General features: G+C 31.7%; 2 protein-coding genes across 4 annotated transcripts; one reads left to right on the forward strand and one right to left on the reverse strand.

The window, feature by feature from the left end:
- Positions 1–440: 440 nt before the first annotated feature.
- LOC134247248 (proliferating cell nuclear antigen-like) lies at positions 441–2,286 on the reverse strand. Its single transcript, XM_062729617.1, has 6 exons — positions 1,867–2,286; positions 1,577–1,674; positions 1,416–1,483; positions 1,183–1,327; positions 837–1,010; positions 441–622 (listed from the first exon to the last, which is right to left on the reverse strand). The coding sequence occupies exons 1-6, from the start codon at positions 2,085–2,087 to the stop codon at positions 546–548; spliced, it is 783 nt and encodes a 260-aa protein (XP_062585601.1). The 5' UTR covers positions 2,088–2,286; the 3' UTR covers positions 441–545.
- A 105-nt stretch (positions 2,287–2,391) lies between these two features.
- On the forward strand, positions 2,392–21,550 carry LOC134247335 (calcium uptake protein 1, mitochondrial-like). Of its 3 annotated transcripts, none has more exons than XM_062729718.1 (14): positions 2,392–2,506; positions 6,660–6,978; positions 8,549–8,590; positions 10,040–10,136; positions 11,501–11,666; positions 12,006–12,043; positions 13,423–13,446; positions 17,108–17,216; positions 17,543–17,625; positions 17,931–18,125; positions 18,640–18,789; positions 19,168–19,276; positions 19,968–20,057; positions 20,450–21,550. In XM_062729718.1, exons 2-14 carry the CDS (start codon positions 6,680–6,682, stop codon positions 20,599–20,601), a joined length of 1,554 nt encoding a protein of 517 aa, XP_062585702.1. In that variant the 5' UTR covers positions 2,392–2,506; positions 6,660–6,679; the 3' UTR covers positions 20,602–21,550. The 3 variants fall into 3 exon arrangements, with proteins under 3 accessions (XP_062585702.1, XP_062585695.1, XP_062585708.1); XM_062729711.1 differs by lacking the exon at positions 13,423–13,446 and adding an exon at positions 15,077–15,121; XM_062729724.1 differs by lacking the exon at positions 13,423–13,446.
- The last annotated feature ends 1,183 nt before the right edge of the window (positions 21,551–22,733 follow it).

Here is a 22,733-nt window from a genome sequence, read left to right on the forward strand (position 1 = left end):
TTGTTCTTTTGCTCCCATTACCAAATAACACCATCTCAGATCTGCACATTTCCCCTGCACTATACTAGTAATACACCTGTTCGTGCATTATGTATACAATAAATTAGGACTTTATATCGTTATCCTTTGTACATACAAAGACTACCTAATTCAATGAGTAAACATTATCATTACTGAATAATTGAAAAAAATTTTTGATGACAAGTATGCAACATGGTTTGTGATTGCCAATTCATCCCTGTACTGGTGTGTGTATTGAGCAATGTTTCCTTTCATTACAACTCCTAGAGTTATTCCTCTTTGAATCACATGCACAGACTGGCAATACACAAATTGGTCAGTCTGCCATTACCTTTTTCTTGGCAATTATGTCTCTGAAAGTCATTAAACTTGATGACCGTCAAGCTAAAGCTCAATGCCATGAAAATGAAAAAAAAACATTATCGTATACATTTATTTATCACTATTCCACATTTCATAATACCCCCAAATGTGAAAAATATTGAAGTCTTTGTCTATCAATGTCATTATCACAATTCATCCTTTCACTCATCTGTATCTTCAATCTTTGGAGCCAAGTAGTATCTCAAGAATCCCATGTCTGCAATCTTATATTCAACAACTGCAAATAAAGTACAATGATTAGTCCTATACAGAAAAAAATGTCATAACACAATACCAGAAATGTTTTAAAAAGATTTCCAATTTATTATTATCTGGAAACTCTACTGTATAACTAAACTTCAAGACTTGTGCTTATTTAGCTTAACAAGCCACTTGCTACTCTTTATTAAAACTTATTTTTTCAAATAATTGCACATTGTTAAAGAACTTACCAAGGGGGACATCCTGTGACATGGAAAGGCTGACCTGAGCTGATAGAGGGGTAGCCTTGGTGAAGAAATTGAGGTATCTAAGGGCAAAGGTCAAAGTAACAGCCTGGTTCATCTCCACAATGACTGCTTCTTCTTCTTTGTCTGCACTAGCATTCTGTGCCAACTTTACGTTCCCTGAAAACAAAGATAAAACTTTTCATACATACATTTTCCAACTTCATGTTCCCTGAAAAACACTTTAAGATTAAAAATTTTGAAAGACAAAAGTTTTGCAGGTGTGTTTTCTTACAAAATTTACAAATAATGCTTAAAAGACAGTTTCTTCTCTAAGCATTTCTAAACATACCTGTTCCTAAATCTCCGCTGGCTGAAAATTTAACGCCTTCCTTTGTGCAACAGATGACCACAGACTCTCCAATCTGACTCAGATCCCTGCAGATTCTCTGGAACTCGTGGGAGGGCATCTTGACAACACAGCTGTACTCAGTGTCCTGTAATATGAGAGATTACCTTAGTACTTTAGTCTACATAATCCACAGGGATTATGACAAATTTAGAAGAAACTTAAACGATACTCACTGGAATTCCAAGTTGTTCACAATCCAAATCAAGTAACTTCAATGAGTAATCTGAAACCTTCTCATTATCTGTAAATAAAAATAATAAATGAAAGGTACAATATTCATTTCTTACTTCGCCGTTGTCAAAAAGATTTCACCTCGGAGTTTGTGGATACCTACTTGGGGACTCGAACATGAATGTCACAGTGTCTGCATTATCTCCAGCTTTTAATGTAATGACATCATCATTGCTTGCACATTTGAGGATTTTGGACATGCTGGAAAAAAAAAGAACAATGTACATCAATGACAAAATGGTGTATGAAGAGAAAATACGGAAATGATGAATTTCATTCTTCTTGAATACCAAGCAAAATTAAACCAGTAGCACCTTTGTTTGTTTCAGTTACCACTACCATGACTGATTGATAGGTAATGTAAACATTAACTTTTGGCGCCATATTTTTTACCTTGCTAAACTCATTCCCATGGACAAGTTCCTGTCACATCTGTAAGTTTCAAATCCATCACTCCTAAGGTTAACTGCTACAAGTGCAACATGTGAATTGTCCATAGCCTGAAGTGTGATGCCAGTTCCACTACAATCCCAGATAGCTTCTGGGATTAAGTCCCTAATAGCCTCCATCAACTTCTTTAACAAAGAACCCTGAACTAGCCTTGCCTCGAACATGATGAACAGTGAAAATAAATTAATCCCAGCAATAAATAAATCACAAATAATCAAATTAAGTGGTGATCAGCTATAGTTGAAGAATCTTCTTCTTGAATTCCGAAAAATATTCTGTGTCGTGGTTGTCCTGCTCCTTTCCTGCTCTCTTTTTTTTTGCTGACTGGCGCCAAGTCGTTCAGCTACACAATATGGCGGGAAAACAAATGCAATCTTTTTTGCGATTGGTCAATATCCACGCACTTTATAGATAATCTTGGTCACTATTGCGTTTATTTTATTGTGAGACTCTTAATAGAATGTTCAAGCTTTAGTTTGACATTGACGAACAACACCAAATACTGGAGGAAAATCTGTTGGGCTACTGTCCAGAGAAAAACTGCTTTTGGGAAAATAGACATAATTTTCCATGCAGTAAACAGGTTAAATTTTAATGTTAATCGATTCTTAAAAATGCAGATAATGCTTTGATGAACGAAAAATGTATTTTTAAAGTATATACGATTGCCAAATATCCCACCTAGCCAGGTTTGCATTTGACAGGTTGGGACCAATCTCCCATACAGGATATTGTGATCCAAACGGACTATTAGTCCAAAAAGTCCATATTAATATGAGTTTTATCATTTGTCATAATATGTTTTACGGTGTGACCGTTTGGGCGAGCGCAGTTATTTACTCTCAAAACCTGAATACACAGATTTTACTTGCACTGCATGTCCTCAGTTCATTAAAAAAAGAGAGAAGAAAACATAACAATCAAAAGAAATCACTTCCCAGGCATCGGGATCGAGATTCCAAACTTCTCAGAAGTTTCTGACAAAATCGGAATTACCCGAGCCTTTTAAGTGACGAAAGTATGACGTCAAATAAAAAGTCTTGATCCTTAGGATGCAAACGACAGTTTTGTGGCATGGAAATTGCATTAAATTGTTGTTTGTAATTTTTTTCAAGTAAGTTGGTGCTGTGTTTTAGCCACCATGTTGCTATGCATTATTGGGAGTTTGGAATTTTTTCACGTGGTACTAAGGCTGAAACGTTTACTGAATTTTGTAAACGTTTAAACGGATAGCAGTAAATGAAACGGTACCGTTTAAACGTGAGATATTTTATTTTTGATTTTTATAGCTACTTGCTCATGAAACTCGAATTCAATGATCAATTCTTTCACTTTAAAATAAGTATCAGTTGTTATTACAATTTCATTGTTGGTCATTATGACGAAAGAATTTGAGGCGCATTGAACTTATACACTTTCTACATTGTCACCCAATTGCATTGGTTTGTTTGGCTACATACTGGATGTAGAAAAAGAATTGTAAAGATGGATCTTTTAATCTCGAATTAAGTATAACAAGACCTGCTGACTGTATCGAAACAATTTTCAAAGACTTGTGAAAGAAGTATTATATTTATTTAATCAAAATATATCAAGTTTTATATTTCAATTGTCATAAAACATCACTAGTATTCGCAACTCGGAAATCGGAATTAAATATGTTAAACCGCATCAGAATTTAGACATTTTTATTCAATCTGTTTATGGCATAGATTGTTGCTTATCAAATGGTCAAAGATGTTGTATCTTTTGTAAATTATGAAATAAAAAATTTGTTTGTGTTAAACTTTATATCTGATCTACTTTGATAATGACCTTTGTGTAAACGTTTACTCAATCTGTAAACATTTAGAGCATATAATCGAAACGTCGCCGTTTACACGTGTAATCGTTTCGCCCTTACGTGGTACGATAATAATTTCGTGGAACAATGTGCAGATTTCAACTCGAATTTCCTCTGTTCATCCACGTCTATTGAGCTTGCTACACGAGGGGTGCTATAATATGTTTTACGGTGTGAACATTGGGGCAAGCATAGTTACTTAGAGTTAGAATAATCTAAATGTGTTTTGAGACAAGCCCTCACCATACTGTGACAGTTAGAATTATCCCTTATACTTGCAATGTAGCAAATCGGAGTGGATCCACTCTGAAATGATTTTGAAGAATACAAAAGAAGTTGAGCTGAAAAGAACAACAAAATTAATCAAAACAAACCTTTTTTCAAGTTTTTGAGTTTGTATATGTATGCATTTTATGCCCAAAAATAATCCATATATAGACAAAAGTTCAAGTGATTTTCTCAACAGTTTTCTCGCTTCAAATTTACCTGCCGTGTTTACATAAAGAACTCTCTGGATTGTTTATAGTAAATGCATTGAGTTCAATTATCGCTAGTGTTTGTTTTGCTACATTAGCAATAGGGCTGGGATGATGCAACTTTTTTTATATCGATACGTATCACAATATTTGAGCCACGATACGATATGTATCACGATATGTTTAATTGCTTATAAAATCTTTTTTTGCATTGAAATAAACAAATTATTTCATTGCAAATGAGAATAATTTATTCAAAATCGCTGTTTACATGTTGTAAAACAAAAATATTTTATGCAAGTGGTGTTAATTATTATTATGCCCCCCTTCGAAGAAGGGACAGCATATTGCTTTGCTGCTGTCTGTCGGTCGGTCGGTCTGTCGGTCCATTTAGTTTCCGTTCATTTTCTTCATAACCGTTGCACATACTGAAATGAAATTTGGAATATAGGTATATCACATGAATATCTAGGTCAAGTTCTGTTTTGGGTACGATCGCACCATAATTGACAGAGTTATGCCCCTTGGACTTGGAAAAATTCCAATTATTTGCAGTTTCCGTTCATTTTCTTTGGAGAGGTTGCACATATTGAAATGGAATTCAGTATACAGATTAGTCAGATGAATATCTAGGTCAAGTTCTGTTTTGGGTTAGGTCGCACCATAAATTACAGAGTTATGCCCCTTGGACTCAGAAAAATTCCAATTATTTGTAGTTTCCGCTCATTTTCTTTGGAGAGGTTGCACATATTGAAATTGAATTTAGTATACAGATTAGTCAGATGAATATCTAGGTCAAGTTCTGTTTTGGGTACGATCGCACCATAATTGACAGAGTTATGCCCCTTGGACTTAGAAAAATTCCAATTATTTGCAGTTTCCATTCATTTTCTTTGGAGAGGTTGCACATATTGAAATGGAATTTAGTATACAGATTAGTCAGATGAATATCTTGGTCAAGCTTTGTTTTGGGTATGATCACACCATTTTTGACAGAAATATGCCCTTTTGGACTTAGAAAAATTCCAATTTGTGGGGGAGGGGGGCATAAGTGTTTTACAAACATCTCTTGTTTATTTCATTTCTATATCATTTCTATATTAATATCTAACTTATTTATTTTATATATTGAACCCCAAATTTTAAATAAACAAAGAAGAACAGACGTCAGATTTTTTTGATATTTTTTCAAATGTATCGATATGTGTATCGTCATCACATATATCATGATATATCGATATCTCGATATATCGTCCCAGCCCTAATTAGCAATACATGGAACAAATTCTATTCATATATATTCATATTCTATTAAACCAGGTCCATAGGACAATATCATTTTAATGATCGAAAATTCTGTCTATGGCGAGCACAGTTCTACACACAGTTTACAGTTGAAATGTTGATCCTCCTCTTAACATCGAACTGTACAAGACAAAGTCTAGACTAAATATTTCTCTGCACAGAGTTTTTCCTTTATTTCAAAGTAAAGGGTTAGAGATCATCTGTAACAGGCTAAGGAATAAGGTTTATGAACAGAATCTCTATGGACCTTGCAACAAATTTTTATTTCAAAGAGGCATTTTTGTCAATTGAAGCAATCAACATGGCCTTTAGTCGGTTCTTAGGGTAAACACTGCCTACATGCCAAAATATTAATTAAACTAGTACTTAATTCCGATTTAGAAAATATACTAACTAAGTTTAAAAGTTTGGCAATTATGTTTTTGAATGATTTAAAAAAAAAAAAAGGTAAATATTTTTGTTTATTCAAAATAATGTCAATAGTATGGATATATCTATATTTATAACTGTTTGTTGACTTATTTACCCGTGATCTGCCATTACCATCATCCCAAAATGGGGAAGTTTGCAAATGCAAGGCGTGTAGACTTCAAATTTATCAGTTTTTATATTGGTAAATTTTTATAAATCGCCAAAATAGGCCAAAATTATATCCCCGCCAAAATAATTGGCTATACAGTAGAAGTACAACTTATATGTAGTACAGTGTAGTATCTTTATTAGTGTACACATTACACATATTGCCATAAAAGTATAACATTAGTTTATAAACAATGATCAATAGGTTTTACACAGGTGCTAAAATCTGTATGAAAAAAGGAAGAGGAAAGAAATATACAAAATTACATATGTATTTCATAATATTATTAATACAGTATTATGGAGTCTACAAAGTGGAAGGCATTAAAAATTCTTGCAAAGTGAAGGCACATTTGTTTTTTTCCATTACCTCTATTTAAGAAACAAATCTTGATGACACATACATGTATTTTGTCCTCAATTTTTGCATGGAATTGAGGGAGGGAAGGAATTTTGCTAGACAAATCACAAATGTGCAGATTTCAGTAAAAGTTTCCCCTGTAAGTGCTTCTACATGTTAATTTTATTTGTAGATTCTTCACAACAATAAAAGATGTGGAGGGCCGCTAGGCTTCCAGTTACTGTAGGAAAAAGCAGACTATTTGTTGGCCTGCCTTCCAAAGAACTGAGAGGAGGCCTGTGCAGAGACAATGTGACACATTTGGTTAGCAGTGGTTGTCCACCATTGTCCATTGTGAGCTTACAACCGGTCAGGTTTTACAGAACCACATCCCTGCTGCTGATAAGGAGAGGGGATTCTTACAGCGGTTTATCCCCCAGACAACGGTTTTCCAGAAGGACCACAATTTACCTTTTCTCAATGGGCCTTATCATTCTTGGTACTTTTGTAGGGTATGTACACACTGTTTTGTATTGGCTTTTGCTTGTTTGAGATGTCCCTATTGTACATGTTGTACTACAGCTTTTGAGTTAAAACTTTAAAGAAAAAATTATTTTTATGCATATTTTAGAAACAATTTTATAAAGATATCAACATGCAGATATAAAGCAGAAATTTTAAAAGTTACATATTCATCCAGTGAGTAATTTATGTATATGTATGTAGATTTAATACATGTTATAAATTTTGATATAGGCCGTTTTTTATCATAGATATTTAAAACACAAAACCATTTCTTAATAATTCAATGTTAATTTTTTTTTATCAAGTAAAAATTTTATGGTGGCGTAATATTTTTTTCACACCTTTTTCAAACAATTAACAAAACAAAAGATAACACCTGTCAACACCTGTGGCCCATGCACTGGGATTCTATACACAATGTTTTGACACTTATTGGGCTGGCAAAGAAACCAACTGGAAGTTTGTTTATTTCACAAAGTACATTACACAACAACAGGAAGCCATCTGCAATCTTATTTTCTTCTTTTGTTTAATTGTTTAATTGTTTAATTTTACTTTGATAATAAATGTGTTTTACCAAAATGTGTTGAATCTTAATTAAGTGTCAATTTACCCAAGCTAGCTTACGCTTGTTGCCTGATCAATGGTCATAATTAATTAAATTTATAAATTGTCCAATTTATTCAGAAGTGATGTGAAATTAACTTTTTAACCAGCCTGTCCAAGCGGCTTTGATTAAGATCAGTGTATCAATTAATTTAATTTCAATTAAACGGCACCATTAAGTGTAATTAGCGCTTGGGTGCAAGGAAGAAAATAATTGGGCTTGTGTTTTAGATGAATTTTCCATGACACTTAATACCTTGAAGGTTGAAAAAGAATGAGAAAGAATTAAACAATTTTAATTCATGTTATGTTATGTTGTAACATAATTTTGATACCGTAAATATTGTGTAGTTGGTAAGCTAGTTGTGTTATGCTGAAATGTTGAACTAACATTTTTGTAACTAAATGTTTTTTTCGTTTGTACGTTTTTATATACTGTTTATAGATATTTTCTCTTTTTGTTTTGTGTTTCATTAAAACTGCAATGTAAAAAAAACAAACGAATTATTAATAGATTGAATTGATCATAGAACCTAAAAACGAAAGTAGATCAAAATGAAAGTTAACAAGATGGATGCCAAGACATCTAGAAGAATTCGGAGATTATTAAGCTTTAGGAAAGTGAATTTATTTATACAAAATGTTGAAACAGTAAGTAAAAAAAGTAAAATGATATGTTAGCTAACTTGTTTTTCAAAATAAACCTAAAAATATGAAATTATTAATACTATAATACTTATTTAATATAGTGTAAAAACGGCAGGCATGTTTTGATCAAGTCATGTTCATGTCAGACCTCGGAGATGAATTTCAGCTGTCTATGGTTATAATCATAGTCGGTTATTATAAAGTTTTGGCCTGACAAATAAGCTATTATAATAAACGGCTTGTACTGTACATGTTATAAATTTTGATATTTAATTTCTTTTTTTTTCTTTTTTTTTTTCTTAGATTTTATGGTGGCTTTTCTTTTTTTAAACCAAAGAGGAAAAGGTATGTATAATTTAATAGGGATTTTAAAGTTTTCAAGACACTTATTGAGCTTGCAGAGAAACGAATTAAGGATTTCAGATACAGTCATATCTATATAGCACTCGCTTTTTGACTGAAAGGTCGTGAGTTCGAATTAGCCATGACTGACCTAAGTTGATAAAAAATGGGTAGCAACTATTCCTTCCCCATGCACTTGGCACTTCAAAGTGAAAGTTGTGGGTCCTTTGGATGAGGCCTTAAAAACTGAGGTCCTGTGTCACTGCAGGCGTTGGCATGATAAAGATGCTCACTGCCCTAAGCGCCAAAGTAAAGGTCAAAATTTGAAGCCCTTCATTGGTATATGTGACGTCTGTATATGAGTACACGTGTACAGAAGTTTGTTCAACAGTTATTTTAGCGGGGTACTAAGAAATACGCACGCTAACTCTCTTATTTTTTTGGAACCATTTAATTCCATATGAATAGCAATTTGGCCATAAAATCTTTGTTTAATACATGGAACAGTTATGGTAATTGATACTTAAGAGCTAAACAGTAAATTATCCATAATTCCAGCTCTTGAAAAAAGGGAGGTACAGATTTATATTTTCCCTTGAAATTTGTTTTACCCCATATTTTGAAATAGTCTTGGATATGATTAAATGTTCCTTATATCTTTTCTTATGTTTAAGGCAAATAAATAAAACATATATATTTCAATAAAGTATAATGTTTCAGTTGTATATCGCTTTAAAATTGACGGAAAATAAGCACTTTTATCGTTTTTTGTCAATAAACATATGTTCCCCCCCGTGTCACACAAAAAGCTTGGGTATAAATTTGTGAAATAACATTCCATATTACCTGTAAAAAGGAATTTTTGTTGGAGTTCAAAAATATTTTCCGTTTTCCGTTGATTTCCATAGTGAAAAACACAAGTTTTACCAAAATTTTAAAGTTATCTCTCTTTGTTTTTCCAAATAAGTAATGTTTTATGAAAATCCATATAATTATTTATAAAATATATTAAAAACACAACTTTTGAAAATTCACTTGGAGGTGGAATCGTTCGCAGTTCTTTTGGCATTTTGATGGTAGCCTGGTAATTTTAATTGCTAAAATATTCAGAACTCTTCTTAGTGTTCATCTGCAAAGACCTGAAACTCTGTGTGTCTGCTAAAATAAAATATGCCAAAAGTATTGGTATACATTTGAGCAGGCAAAAGGCCAAATTTACATCCGCCAAGAAAACCTGCTATACGGTTCCTTAAGATTGTAAATGGTTTCATTTGCGCAGATGTCAGAGCACTATTGGGTGTCTTGTAACAGAAACTGATCACTAATAGGGATAAATTTTAAAAGATTGTAGTATTAATTACACCTTCAGATGATATAGTGGTTTTCCTGAGACACCTAAAAATGAAAATACCTCCAAGATAAGCATTGTCAATAGGAAAATTATTTTTTTAGTGTGGAAGCAGCAGAACCTGAGGCAGTTGGACACCAAGAAGAAGGGGAGGGGGAGGAAGAGGTCAAGAAGAAGAAGATCGGCTTCAGGGAAAAAAGAGTGAGAAAGTTTATAACTCATCTGAGCTATAAGCATCTGAGCTATAAGCTCAAGTGAGCTTATAGTTTCTTGTCTACCGACAGGATTACAGTTAAAACTTAAGACTTAAAGAGTGACGTACAACTGGTCCTGATTCAAATTCACTTTGCTAAGTGCTTAACTTTACGGTAATAAGATATTTGCCCCCCAAAAAATTTGGAGATATATTTAATTAAAAGTAACGGTATTATAGAAAAAGCACTGAATATTTTGAAAATTTCACAAACAACGTAAATTTCAGTTTTTGATGAATTTTAAGAAAATTTACTGTATATTTTGAGTTAATTCCACATGTGTGTTAAAATTTGATATAATGTGTAGAATGATAATATCAAAAATATGTCAATATTGCGAACAAACTTGGTTTTAATTTTCTAAAATTGTTGAAAATTTGCAAGAAAAAAGGATATAAATTCAGAAATTTGACGTCATAAACAAAAATTGTGAAACACTTTACTAAAATTTTCTGTTAATTTATAATAAAATTCAGCACATTTGGAAGTTTTCAAAAACTTTTATGGGGAAAATAATGAATATACCGAATATAGTTCAAATCCGTTTAAATATACATAGTGAATTAGCTTTTTTTGCCAATAAAACTACAAATATATATAAGAAGTTTAATGTCAAAAGTTAACTTAAATTTCCAAAGTTTTAGATATAAATGATTAATCCTTACAAAATAATTTCAATATGTCAGTTTCATTATCCAAACACAACAGTAGGTAAGTGAAAGATCCACATTTATTCTCAATACACCTACTAGTAATAACATTCGACAGTAAATTGCCTCGAGGGTTCATGCAGCTTATACAGAGATAAACTGAGTCATTCGCCCAGAATCAGAACCAGATAATGGCTATTACATAACTGTAAGAATTGTATACTCTTGGAATATGTGCAGGTTGAAACACATTCATTAGCACCTGGATAAATTAGGAATAGAATAAACAACTGCAGAGTCTTAATGTTGGTCAGATATGCTCACCTAGGCTAAGATAGACTGCATACTCCCACACAAACAACAAGCACCTGATCTCAATGCTGAGCGATTAATTTGCCATAGTTGGGAAAATATATAAGATACTCAAGAGTCAATATTTGAAATTTGTCATATCTGTAAAATTTTACTGGGGATTCATAAGAAATACAACTCAAAAAGACTGTTATATCTGTAAATTGCTATATGTACATGTACGTTCACTAAACAAGTTTTTACTGTATTATTTTTTTTAGTATATACATGCATACAATCTTCTGTTCTACATAAACTTTGCTAGCCTATATATGAAATTGTGATGTTAACAAGAAGTTATTTATTACAGATTATAGAATATGAGAATAGAATCCGGGCCTACTCCACCCCTGATAAGATTTTCCGTTATTTTGCCACTCTGAAAGTACACCATGGGGAAGACAGAGGCTGGGAAATATACATGACTCCCGAGGATTTTGTTCGCTCCATCACCCCAGGGATGAAGCAGCCTGAGGGTAAATCCTTTAAAATTAGAGCACTGGCAGCACAGCCCTATTTTTATACAATTTTTTACCGACCAACATTTTTTCTGAACCAATGAAAAAAAAATTACCCAAATGTTAACCTATTTTACCAAACATTACACTTGGGTAGGTAAACACGTGGTATTTGTAATTATAAAAACAGGATCTATTTCCCAAAGGATTTTTTATGGTTATGTGTTTTCAAAACAAAACTTTTGTGTTACTTGCACCCTGGCCCATATGATTAGGAACATTCCATTTATTAGCCCTCAAGAAATGTAACAAGAATGCTGTGGTTAGAATTAAATCTGATTTTCTTGCATTTTGTAGGGCTGGATTTGGACAGATTTATCAAGTTTGATCCACAGGTAAGACATACTTTAATGTTTTTGTTGGGTTGTTAAAGACCAGAATATTGTAATCTACTCTAATTTTCACATTTTCACCAGATTATTGAAATTGGCAGAATTCTAGTCACAAAAATTGTTATTCTAGTAAACACTAGGACTTTAACCATGTTAACACTGTTTTTTCTTTCTTATGGCAGTAAATTTATTATTTAGCTTTTTATTCCTTATTAAGAACCCTCTAACACATAAACACAGTACTTATGTGTACATTTACATATATACATATTATCCACATATTAATAGTTCCAAATTAAAAAAAGATTATTAAAAAAAAAAAAAACACTTGTAAATGTGCTCTCAAAACTATAGATTTTTTTTATCAACTAATTCAGCATATTTTGATATACTGATACAAATGAAAATCCTCTCAAGCTTAAATCAAAAAGCAAAACCATAATGTGGATTCAAAAAACGTTTCATTCTGAGAAATGAATTATTTAAAAAATATTTTTCCCATTACAATACAATAAATGATGTGCTAAACATATAAATGATAAGGCAACTATAGGTCTTATATTCTTTGTGGTTCTGTAGTTGTGTAATTGTGACGTGGGCATGATTATGTTTCAGTCCTGTATGCCAGTAGGGTATCCTCTCTGTCAGAGTGAATAAAATAGGCTCTGTTGTCGCTAGTTGTGCCAAAGCTTGACCTAATAGATCATTTAAACCATCAGATTAATAGTAGAAAACTATACCTAGATGCCAATACAACATATATTGATGAAACTGACCATAAAGTTATTGTAACCCATGTAGAAAATTATTGATATTTATTCTTTTTAATTTTCAAGATCATTGATTACATGAAATTGATAAATAATGGACTTGAGAATGTATCGACTATAGTGCCGTATTTACCATATCACAGAGTCTGGTTGACATTGGAAGAAAAAAAATAGAACGAACTCCTTCCATTACATTCAGCTAAATATATGTTTAAAAAATATATACATGTACTTTGAAGAGGCTAGAATTTGAATTTTTGACAGCCAATGGATTTTACTGGCAGACATTGCCCAATGCTAATGTGTTTTAGTTACAGCAAGTATGATTTTTGCCTTTGTAAGTTTAAACATACATGCACTGATAGATTGTGTCACGTCTTGTTGCTATGTTGCTTTATATTTAGCAAGTAAGATTTTAAAAATCCAAATTTAGATTGATCAGGCTACGAAGCAAAAGCTACTTTGTTGGAATTGAATCATTTGGCTTTAAAAAAAAAAACTGTCATATGAAATATTCTTGATTAATTGCATGGGATTTTGTGAATAATAATTTTACTTTTTCAAATTAGCTAAGTAATGTACTAAGTATATGTTCTATCTGTCTTGGCTAAGTCGGAAGATTTTAAGCAAATCTTGGTGAGTTGCTTCAAATATTTCTCTATTCTTTTTTTTTTTTTTTGCATATTGACAATAATAATTAAGGAAAGGGCAGATGTTTGTAGCTTACTCTAGAGAATAGCAGAAAATATATACGTACATTTTAGATGAAAAAAAAATTTGTTTTTTGGTTAACTATGAATGCAGTGTAGTCCTATATACACATTATAAAGTTTTATTTGTACACCATCATCTATCTTTTTTATACACAATGCAATTTACTCTCTAAACTTTGACACCTTGTAAATTCTATAATAAACTCTTTTCTGGTGTTGGCTCTTCTATTTTCCTGTTCTATTTCATTGGGGTATTACATACAGTACAGTACTGAGGTTTTAATTCAGTGCTCCCTTATATACAAAATTACCTGATAATTTAGCGACTACGATGTAATATGAAAACACTACTACCTTTAAATTCATTAAACATTTTAGGTAGATTTGTTCTGAGTTAGCATATCCTTAAAAAAATGTATAACCCTGTATCTGAGAAAATCTTGATATACCAGTAAGTCTTTGAAATACTTTAATAATTCTTTACATATAAAAATAACAAAATATCTACTGTACAGTGGAAACATCTGCCCTGTGTTTTTATACTAACTGTGATCTGTACTAATAAATATTTGATGCTTTGCCGTTCAAATTTCAATCACAAGGCTGTTTTACAAAACTATAAATGTGCTGATGTATATTTTTGCTTTAATTATTAATTACTTCAAGAATTTTTATTTGGTGCTGATACAATATAATATGTAAATGTCGAAAAAGGAATTTTTGTATTTCTTGCATATATAGTTAATTTGAGCTTTAATGCACACATTCTTTTAATCAAGCTGATATGAAGCATTAGGGCATTTATCATGTATATTGAGAATGGACAGAAAATCGTTTATGTGTCTCTATTGTTAGAAGGAACTGTACTTTCAGAATACCTATGTAATCAGTTGAACGAAATACATTCATCCATGAGGAAAAACTAAGTAGTTTTGACCAAAGTTTTTAACTTTGAGAATTAAAACTTCATAATAAAAATTTTAACAAATTTCTACACTGTTATACATATATGGATGCGCAAATTGAAAGTTTTTTCTTTTGTAATGTTAAGGTCAAGGTCATAGTCATTCTTAAAAAATGAAACATTTGTGTCAAGTGTCATTTGAAAGTTTTTTTTTTCATTGAATCATGTGTGTCATTGTTCACTTAAATATGGAGGGAGGGGGGAAGTGTGTGTTCAGTCAGGAGCTCTTGAAAGGTTTTGATAATACTTGAAACTACATGTACTCTCTAAATATAGAACAATTTTCAGAGAGATAGAGGTAGTTTTGATTCATTTAAGTTTTTTCTTCTTATTATTTACTGGGTGCATAGTGTTTACAACTATTTTTCAAATTAACTTGAATCTCTAAAGGAACGGAGCAGTTGGAATCTCCTTCATTCAGACACTAATGTTGTTTTGTTGTCTTTAGGTCATTTAACAGTTAGAATCCCATAACATGCATTTTGTATTTGAATGCCATTTTGTCACTCTATATATATATCAAGCATCTTTCATATCATACTCCATGTCGCCTATCATATTCTGACCCTTCTCCGATCGTATTCAACAGAAGAAAACAATCTTAAGTGTACCCAGGCTGTGTCCGCTTAAAGTGGTGAGTTGTGCAAGGCTTGCTGTAGAATGAACTCATGTGTACTCAGTTGAGCGAGCCTGCCTTAGCTCAGAATGCCCATACAGAGTGTAGCTGTACATATCTTTGTGTGTAACACTGTATATACTTAAAATTGTATATTATTATATTCTTGTCTTGGAGTATAGGATGTATTTCAATACAAATATCTAATGAAAATCCCAATTTTTTTATTCAGCATTGTGACCAAGGTTTAAAGGGTGTTAATTTTTCTTTCAGGAGAAAAATATTGATGAAGTATATTTATTTTTACAGTTTGAAATTTGTCTTTTTTTCACCCTCTCGTCACAGAAAAATAACATGGCATTTGATTTTTTTTTTACACAATTTAATGGGATTTTTAGGAAAGCAGAAAAGGTTCCATCTTTTCATTTCCCCCCCAAAATAACATGGCATTCAACTTCTTCAACACAATTTACTGTTTTTCATAAGAGATCCAAAAGTCCATCTTTTCATTTTCCCCTCCACCCATCATGTTAAGTTTCTAACTATTACATTTTGCCCCATAAAAAAGCTGTATAGTTGAAATCCGGTGGAAATGCAGTGCTTATGCCTGTGGTCCTTTGATTAAGGTACAGCAAAACTCATTTAGTATAAACACGGATATATTGCAAATTCACTAATATAGCGAAGTTAACTTGGATCTTCAGCTTTATAAATTTAACAAATTCCTTTTATGGATATAACGAATTACAGCTATAGCAAAGTAATTTCATAGGTCCCAAAGACTTTTAAAACTGAGTTTTACTGTATTAACATCTGTGAACCTGTTTTATGTTATACATGTATTACTCAGTTCTAGTGTAAAGTAGTTGAGAAACATAAAGTACAAAATTGCAAGCAAAGTGGCATACTAGTATTGAATTCAACTTTTATCATTAGGAAGGTATGATGTCTTAAAAGTATTTTCTTTAATATGGAGGTGTTGCGTATATTTGTAGTAATTAATACCACTGTTTTGAAGTGATGTGTGCTAAGTACAAAATGTATACACGATTCTGGTATATGCCAATTAACCGACTTTTGTGATGAAAGATTACTTACATTTTTTATTTTCGTACCTGGATTTGAGATCCTGATACTTTTCACACTACTATATGTCTTGATATTTTAAAGAAAATGAACTTAGAAATGAAGAATTTTTTAGTGCTTACAATCAGAGGTAAACGTGGATTGCTGCCATGCAAAATGCTTTGCCTGACATTTGAACTTAAGTTACCTGCATGAAACATGCAAGAACAATATATTAAAGTTAAATATACCTTTTTTTTTTTTTTTTGCGAAGACCGATAAGTCCCATTGCCATCATGTGCACAATTTGTTTTCATTCCTACCTTTCTGTGTTCACTTTCGAAAGGTTGGTTCTTTCAAATACACAATTATTGTGGAATGACCTCAACACGATTTAAAGTCACGAATAATGTGTACAGCAGGCATGTATTTTGTTTCCACAAAGAAATTCACCTTTGATAAGCCTGCATATGAGATATATTTGCAAAATATGTGTGTGTTTAATGCATGACAGAATTTTTTTTTAATGTAAATGGATATTATATAAATGTACCTACATAACTATTTAATTTTTTTTTTTTTACATTATTCTCTATTAATACATGTAGTGTAACTCTGTTGTACCTAATGTATTCAGTTATTTTATAATATTCATTATCTAAAAACTGTAATTTTGCATAGAACATTAAAAAAAATTACAGCACAGCTTGCTTTCATATTAATAAAATAAAATGTACGTTAGATCATCCTAGTTAGACTACATGATATGAAGAGATCATATAATTATAAGTTAAAATGAATGTCAAATTTAACTCCGGAAATCCTTCCCATATAATTACATCCATATGTAAAAGATAAATCTTAAATTTAATCATATAATTATATGGGCCCATTTTTTGAATTTCATGTCATTGCGTTTTTGTTTCTGCACTATTTCAGCACAGCAAAGTGGAATGGAACCTAGGAGAGGACAGCATTTTCTATCAGATGGGGGAGAGTGGCCTCATTTCCTTCTCTGATTACATATTTCTTCTAACCGTTCTCTCTAGTAAGTGGATTATATATCTTTCTAATAAGTGGATTACACATTTCTCTTGACTGTTCTCTCTTGTAAGTGAATGGCATATTTCTCCCTACTGTTCTCTCTAGTAAGTGAATTACATATTTCTCCTGACTGTTATCTTTGGATATTGTTATGAAAAGAGACAAAGTGGAAATAAGTGAGGGCAAAACATTTTTAAATCTATGGCCATCTGAAAAAGAAAAACAGTAATACATGTAATTAAATGTAATCTGATTTTTTTGCTTGCAAAAAAAGATTATGTTTTATTAAGATGTGAATGTATTAAATCAACTTTTTCTTTTATATTTCAGCACCACCCAGGAATTTTCAGATTGCATTTAAAATGTTTGACTTCAATGGAGATGGTGAAGTGGACATTGAAGAGTTCGAAAAAGTTAGTTGTACTAACATTCAGATGTCTGTACTAGCACTGTAATTAAAGGGGGAAAATACATGTAATATCAGAAACAGGTTAAAGTTTGACCACATTCCATTATTTATCATTAAGGTTCAGTTACCCCCTGATAAGAGAGATAACTCTTACTAATCATGAGTGATGAAAATGATTAACATTTTTTTAATAGGATCATTTCTCTTAGGCACAAACTAATAATCAAATTCATAATTTTTTTAACCATCTCATGTATGTCAAGTGATAATCAAATGCTTAAATTCTTCTAATGTATTCATTTTGTATAGGTCAACGATATCATAAGAAACCAAACCAGTATTGGCAAACGACACAAGGATCATGCTGTTACAGGAAGTGTTAATAAAGGGGTAGGCTCAGCCCTTCTCAATTACTTTTTTGGTCCTGATGGAAAAAAGAAACTCACTGTCAAAGAATTTCTCACATTCCAACAGAGACTTCAAAATGAAGTCTTACGTATAGAGGTAAGTAAGCTATCTCATTTGACTGGAAATTTTTTCGCTTCAAACTGGGATCAGGAATAATTTATTTCCCAGACTTGACCTTTTTTTTTTATCAGTCAAAATGAGAAAAAATTTGCGTAGGAATACCGTATAGCGGGTTATTTTAGCGGGGCGCTAATTTTGGCTTATTTTGGCGTTTTGATGGCAGCCCGCTAAAATTTTAATCGCTAAAATAGTCAGTTAACAGTTAACTTAGTCTCCTTAGTGTTCATTTGCAAAGAGATGAAACCCTGTGTCCGCTAAAATAAATAACGCCAAAATTATTGGCATACCTTTCAGCAGGCAAAACGCCAAATTTTACACCCGCCAAAAAAACCCGCTATACGGTACTTTTTTGATGAACATTTTTTACAATATCATTAAACGTTCGTTTTAATAGAACTTGGTAATAAGATATGTAAAAAAAAATTATCATGTAGAATTGATATGCAATTAGTCAAAAAACTTTCTAAGCTCTATGAACCTTTTTTGACAGTTTGACCGTTACGATCCACTCTATGAGGAGAAGGGAAAGATCTCAGAGAAGGACTTTGGTCGCATTCTCCTAACGTACGCTGGATATCCAGACCAGAAAAAATCTCGCATGCTGAAGAGAGTCAAGAAGAAGTACAAGGAGGACCCTAAGGTGAGAATCATCAGAGTAAATTCTGGCTAAACATGTACAGAATAAGATTGAGGATTAAAGTATAAAGACTTGAATAAAGTTGGATGTTCATTATGGGGAATATCAGTCAAATCTATTTTTGGTGGATTTTGGAACCTCTTATATCACAGAGGTAGAGCACATGTATACATATATATTGATCTTAATTTAAATGATAGATGTCTTGTGTCAACTGTAGTTTCAGATATAAGTTCTTCAATCCTACCTTACCTTTTTAGTGTAAGAAAGAAAAGAAAATTTTGTCCTTTTTTGAATAGAATTAGACTCATTTGCTGCAGCTGAATATTTTATTAATTTACTGAACATATTGCTGATGATCTTACTGAATATTTGTTATAGGGCATTACTTTTGATGAATACTTGAACTTCTGGATGTTCCTAAAGAGCATTAATGATGTAGACACAGCTCTTAGTTTTTACCACCTAGCTGGTGTGTCAATTGATGAGGGTGAGTGAATATAATTGCTTTCAGTATTCAGGTGCATGTAAGCATCCCTAACAATATATAATAAATAGCAGGATTGGTAGGGCTGGGCAAAAATATCGATATTTCGATAAATTGCAATACAATGACAAAAAGTAACGTATTGCAATACATTTTTGAAATATTGATATACTGGTAAAATGCTAAGACTCAGGAATTCTATAATTAATTATTAAGAAAAGGTGTCAGAAAGGATTGTGATTAAGAAAAAAACATTAAGATAGAAGCTATTCATATTTCAGTAAATAACTGTTAAAAAATCAACTTGATTCTTTTCCCCTTTCGTTACTTATCAAAAATATGTACATTCTACATGTAAATTGAAGTTATATAAGGAGAAAATGGCATATTTATTACACCGAAAATATTGCAATACATATCGCAATACAGTTAAAAATATCGCAATATATCACAATACAAAATTTCTTGCCAATACTCAGCCCTAAGGATTGGGGAGAGCATTTCCTAATTTTGGAAGTGCCAAATCTGTTAGACATTCTGTCTAAAAAATAATGTGCATAACAAACGGAAGTGTTAAGAGGAGGATATACAAAAAATTATAAATGGAGAACAATTGATAGAGAACTGATTTTTAAATTAAAGTACATTAAAAATTAATTAATTTCTAGTATTTAATTGAATTCTGACATTACAGAGACATTGAAGCATGTAGCAGCAACAGTGGCAGGAGTCAAGCTCTCAGATCATGTGGTGGAGCTGGTGTTTACATTGTTTGATGAAAATGGTAAAGATATCACTCTGCATCAGCTTACATATTTTAACAGAATATCAAGACTACAGCATAACATCGATACCCACACACAATAGTTATAAAGAATATTTTTTAAAATGATGAAGTAGTGAATTTTTAAATTGTTGACAGGTATTGATATTAAAAAGAAATTTTGGTTTCTAAGAGATACAAAGTTAAATTGGTTTACTGTAATTATTCTTTAAAACTACATGTATATGAATAGTTTATACATGTAAATGAAGAAATAATGGCATTGAAAAAAAAAGGAATATTAAGCCTTTATTGGCAAGGAAATTGCCCTTTAGAGAGATGTATACAATAAAATTAATGATTAAACTTTGAAAATGTCATTGTAAACTGAACCCAGGTCTCTTTATTTACAGCTGATGGGCAATTAAGCAACAAAGAGTTTGTATCTGTGATGAAACAAAGAGTAATGAGAGGACTTGAGAAACCTAAAGACACTGGCTTTGTGAAACTCATCAATGCTGTCTTTAAATGTGCAAAGAACACTACTACTGCTTTCCTTGACTGAAGAGCTATACAAAGGGAGATAATGCTCAATGGCAGGAGATAATTCAATTCCTGTTTCATTTTCATGGAATTTTGTTACCTGTACTGCCATTCATTTTTTTTCTTCTGTAGCGAATCTACTTAAGGAAAAGTATATTTTTTATTTAAAAGCAGTGTGATGCTGAGAGAACATAGAGAAGACATGTCAGTTGTTCTCTGTGATATGTTTAAGCATCCTACAGCATAATTGTTACTGTACACCATTTCCTTTGGAAGAATCACTTGTATTTATAGATTTCTACCTTGTACCTTGTACATGTATTATTTAGTTCTGTTTCTAATTAAGGGTTATAAAAATAATTTTAACATTGAGGTAGTGTTGATATACAAGTAGACATGAATTTTATGTTTGTTTTGTATTTATTTATTTCATATGAATTTTAACAATTGCATTCACACAATGCTAGATATTGCAGCATGTTGTATTATCTATAACTTTCATAGAAAATTTGAAACTTTGCACAGTAAAATTTCATCTTTAGGGTTTCAGTGTTTTTGTTTAAGAATTAGATCTAAAGATTTTTTTACATGCATTTTTTAATCATGTCTAGGATATTGTTATTACATTATTACATGTACCGTGACATTTGCTAAAACCATTTCCCAGGTCTGTGATGTTTGATGTTCCAGAATAAGAATCAACTAAATTAATTTTTAAAAAAAACCCATTATTTTAATATATAAGAAAATTGTAAAATTTTCTGACTCTTGTAAATTGTCGCATTCTGTTTTGTTTTTGCAATATGATTTGATGAATGTTACTACCATTTGATTCATATTTATATATATAGCATTTATTTATCTACAGTACCTCTATCTTTTCAATAGAAGTTCAGTGCTGAATATACATTTATCTCAATTTTGTTTGGGATTTGTGAATATGAGGAATGAATAAACCTTTTGAATTTCCATTTTAAAATTTGTTTTATGCAGTGCTCCATGATGGAAGCAAAGACAAAAAGCTAAGGTACATGTATTTTGCTTAAAGGCAGAGATTTTTTACCGGGTGGTAAATTCCAGGTGAGGGAGGGGCTTATTTTGTACAGGTGTTGAATGCCTTCGGGGCTAGCAGTCTACCAGTGGTCATCTGTCTCCTAATCCCTATACACAGGAAGTGATTTAATACACAGTGAAATACCCAGATGTCAAATTTTACCTGTGTTGGGGATTTTCAGACAATTTTAAATTAGTCGTAAAAAGGTTTCTTGATTTTTTTTTTTATGTTTGAAAACACCCCTACCCATTTAAAAAGTATTGTGATATCATGCTATTAATTCAAATATTAAAACAGATTATTTAGATGTTAGTATATGTGATAATTTAAAAAATAACTGTAACAACCAAATTTGACTTTATTCACTCATCCCCAGAATCTCATCTGTTAAATGAAAAGTTAGCCGTGTTAAGAACATTCCACTGAAAAATATCTAGGTTCATCCTAATCTTAATAAGTCATTGTCACCATGAAACATGCTAAAACAGACTGCTTGTACATTCTTATGTGAATAAAAAGGATAATATAGTGACCCATGATTAGGAACATTTATAAATATTTTTAAATTAATTACTTCACACAGTGCTGCTCTGAACATTATCAATAGCATTTCCACTTAAGGTTTACCATTTATAATTAGCATATTAAAATTAAAATCGAAATTTTTTTTTAAAAAGTTTTATGTACCAGAGTTTTTTTTTAAATGCATATTATTTTATTATCCTTTCAAATACTAAAAGTATATTTTAAATTAATTAATATATTATCAATCTAAAAATTTTCATAGTGATATAGTTTTTTATACCATGTTCGGTAAATATCAAAGGATCGAAAGTTAATTTGAAGGTCCCCACAAGTCCCATACAAGATGTGCAGTGTATACACAGAGACCAGTAAGTAAATGTCAATCAAGTTCCAGCATACAATGATGGATCTTCATGCACTTGATTGACAGGGCTACCCAGACCAGGTATTTTTGAAGGCGGTGCTAAAAATCTCTGCCTTTAAAGGAGAAACTTAAGAATGCTACTGCTTTAGCATATTCTATTGGTGCAGTTTGTATACGGATCCTCAGTAAATCCAAAGAACTTGTAGAAAAA

The sequence above is a fragment of the Saccostrea cucullata genome, unplaced genomic scaffold, assembly GCF_032062105.1.
Source record: "Saccostrea cucullata isolate Sc308-1 unplaced genomic scaffold, CSIRO_AGI_Scuc_v1 ctg801, whole genome shotgun sequence".
Classification (NCBI taxonomy): Eukaryota; Metazoa; Mollusca; class Bivalvia; order Ostreida; family Ostreidae; genus Saccostrea; species Saccostrea cuccullata.

What these genes read in the sequence shown, in the direction of transcription:
- LOC134247248 (XM_062729617.1), bottom strand. Translation starts at nt 2,087, where the DNA reads ATGTTCGAGGCAAGGCTAGTTCAGGGTTCTTTGTTAAAGAAGTTGATG. An exon ending in GTGAACAACTTGGAATTCCA is followed by an intron (nt 1,328 to 1,415) that starts GTGAGTATCGTT and finishes CTCATATTACAG; the next exon opens with GACACTGAGTACAGCTGTGT. An exon ending in GTCACAGGATGTCCCCCTTG is followed by an intron (nt 623 to 836) that starts GTAAGTTCTTTA and finishes CTTTATTTGCAG; the next exon opens with TTGTTGAATATAAGATTGCA.
- LOC134247335 (XM_062729711.1), top strand. Translation starts at nt 6,680, where the DNA reads ATGTGGAGGGCCGCTAGGCTTCCAGTTACTGTAGGAAAAAGCAGACTA. An exon ending in ATTCTTGGTACTTTTGTAGG is followed by an intron (nt 6,979 to 8,548) that starts GTATGTACACAC and finishes TTTTTTTCTTAG; the next exon opens with ATTTTATGGTGGCTTTTCTT. An exon ending in TACATTGTTTGATGAAAATG is followed by an intron (nt 20,058 to 20,449) that starts GTAAAGATATCA and finishes CTTTATTTACAG; the next exon opens with CTGATGGGCAATTAAGCAAC.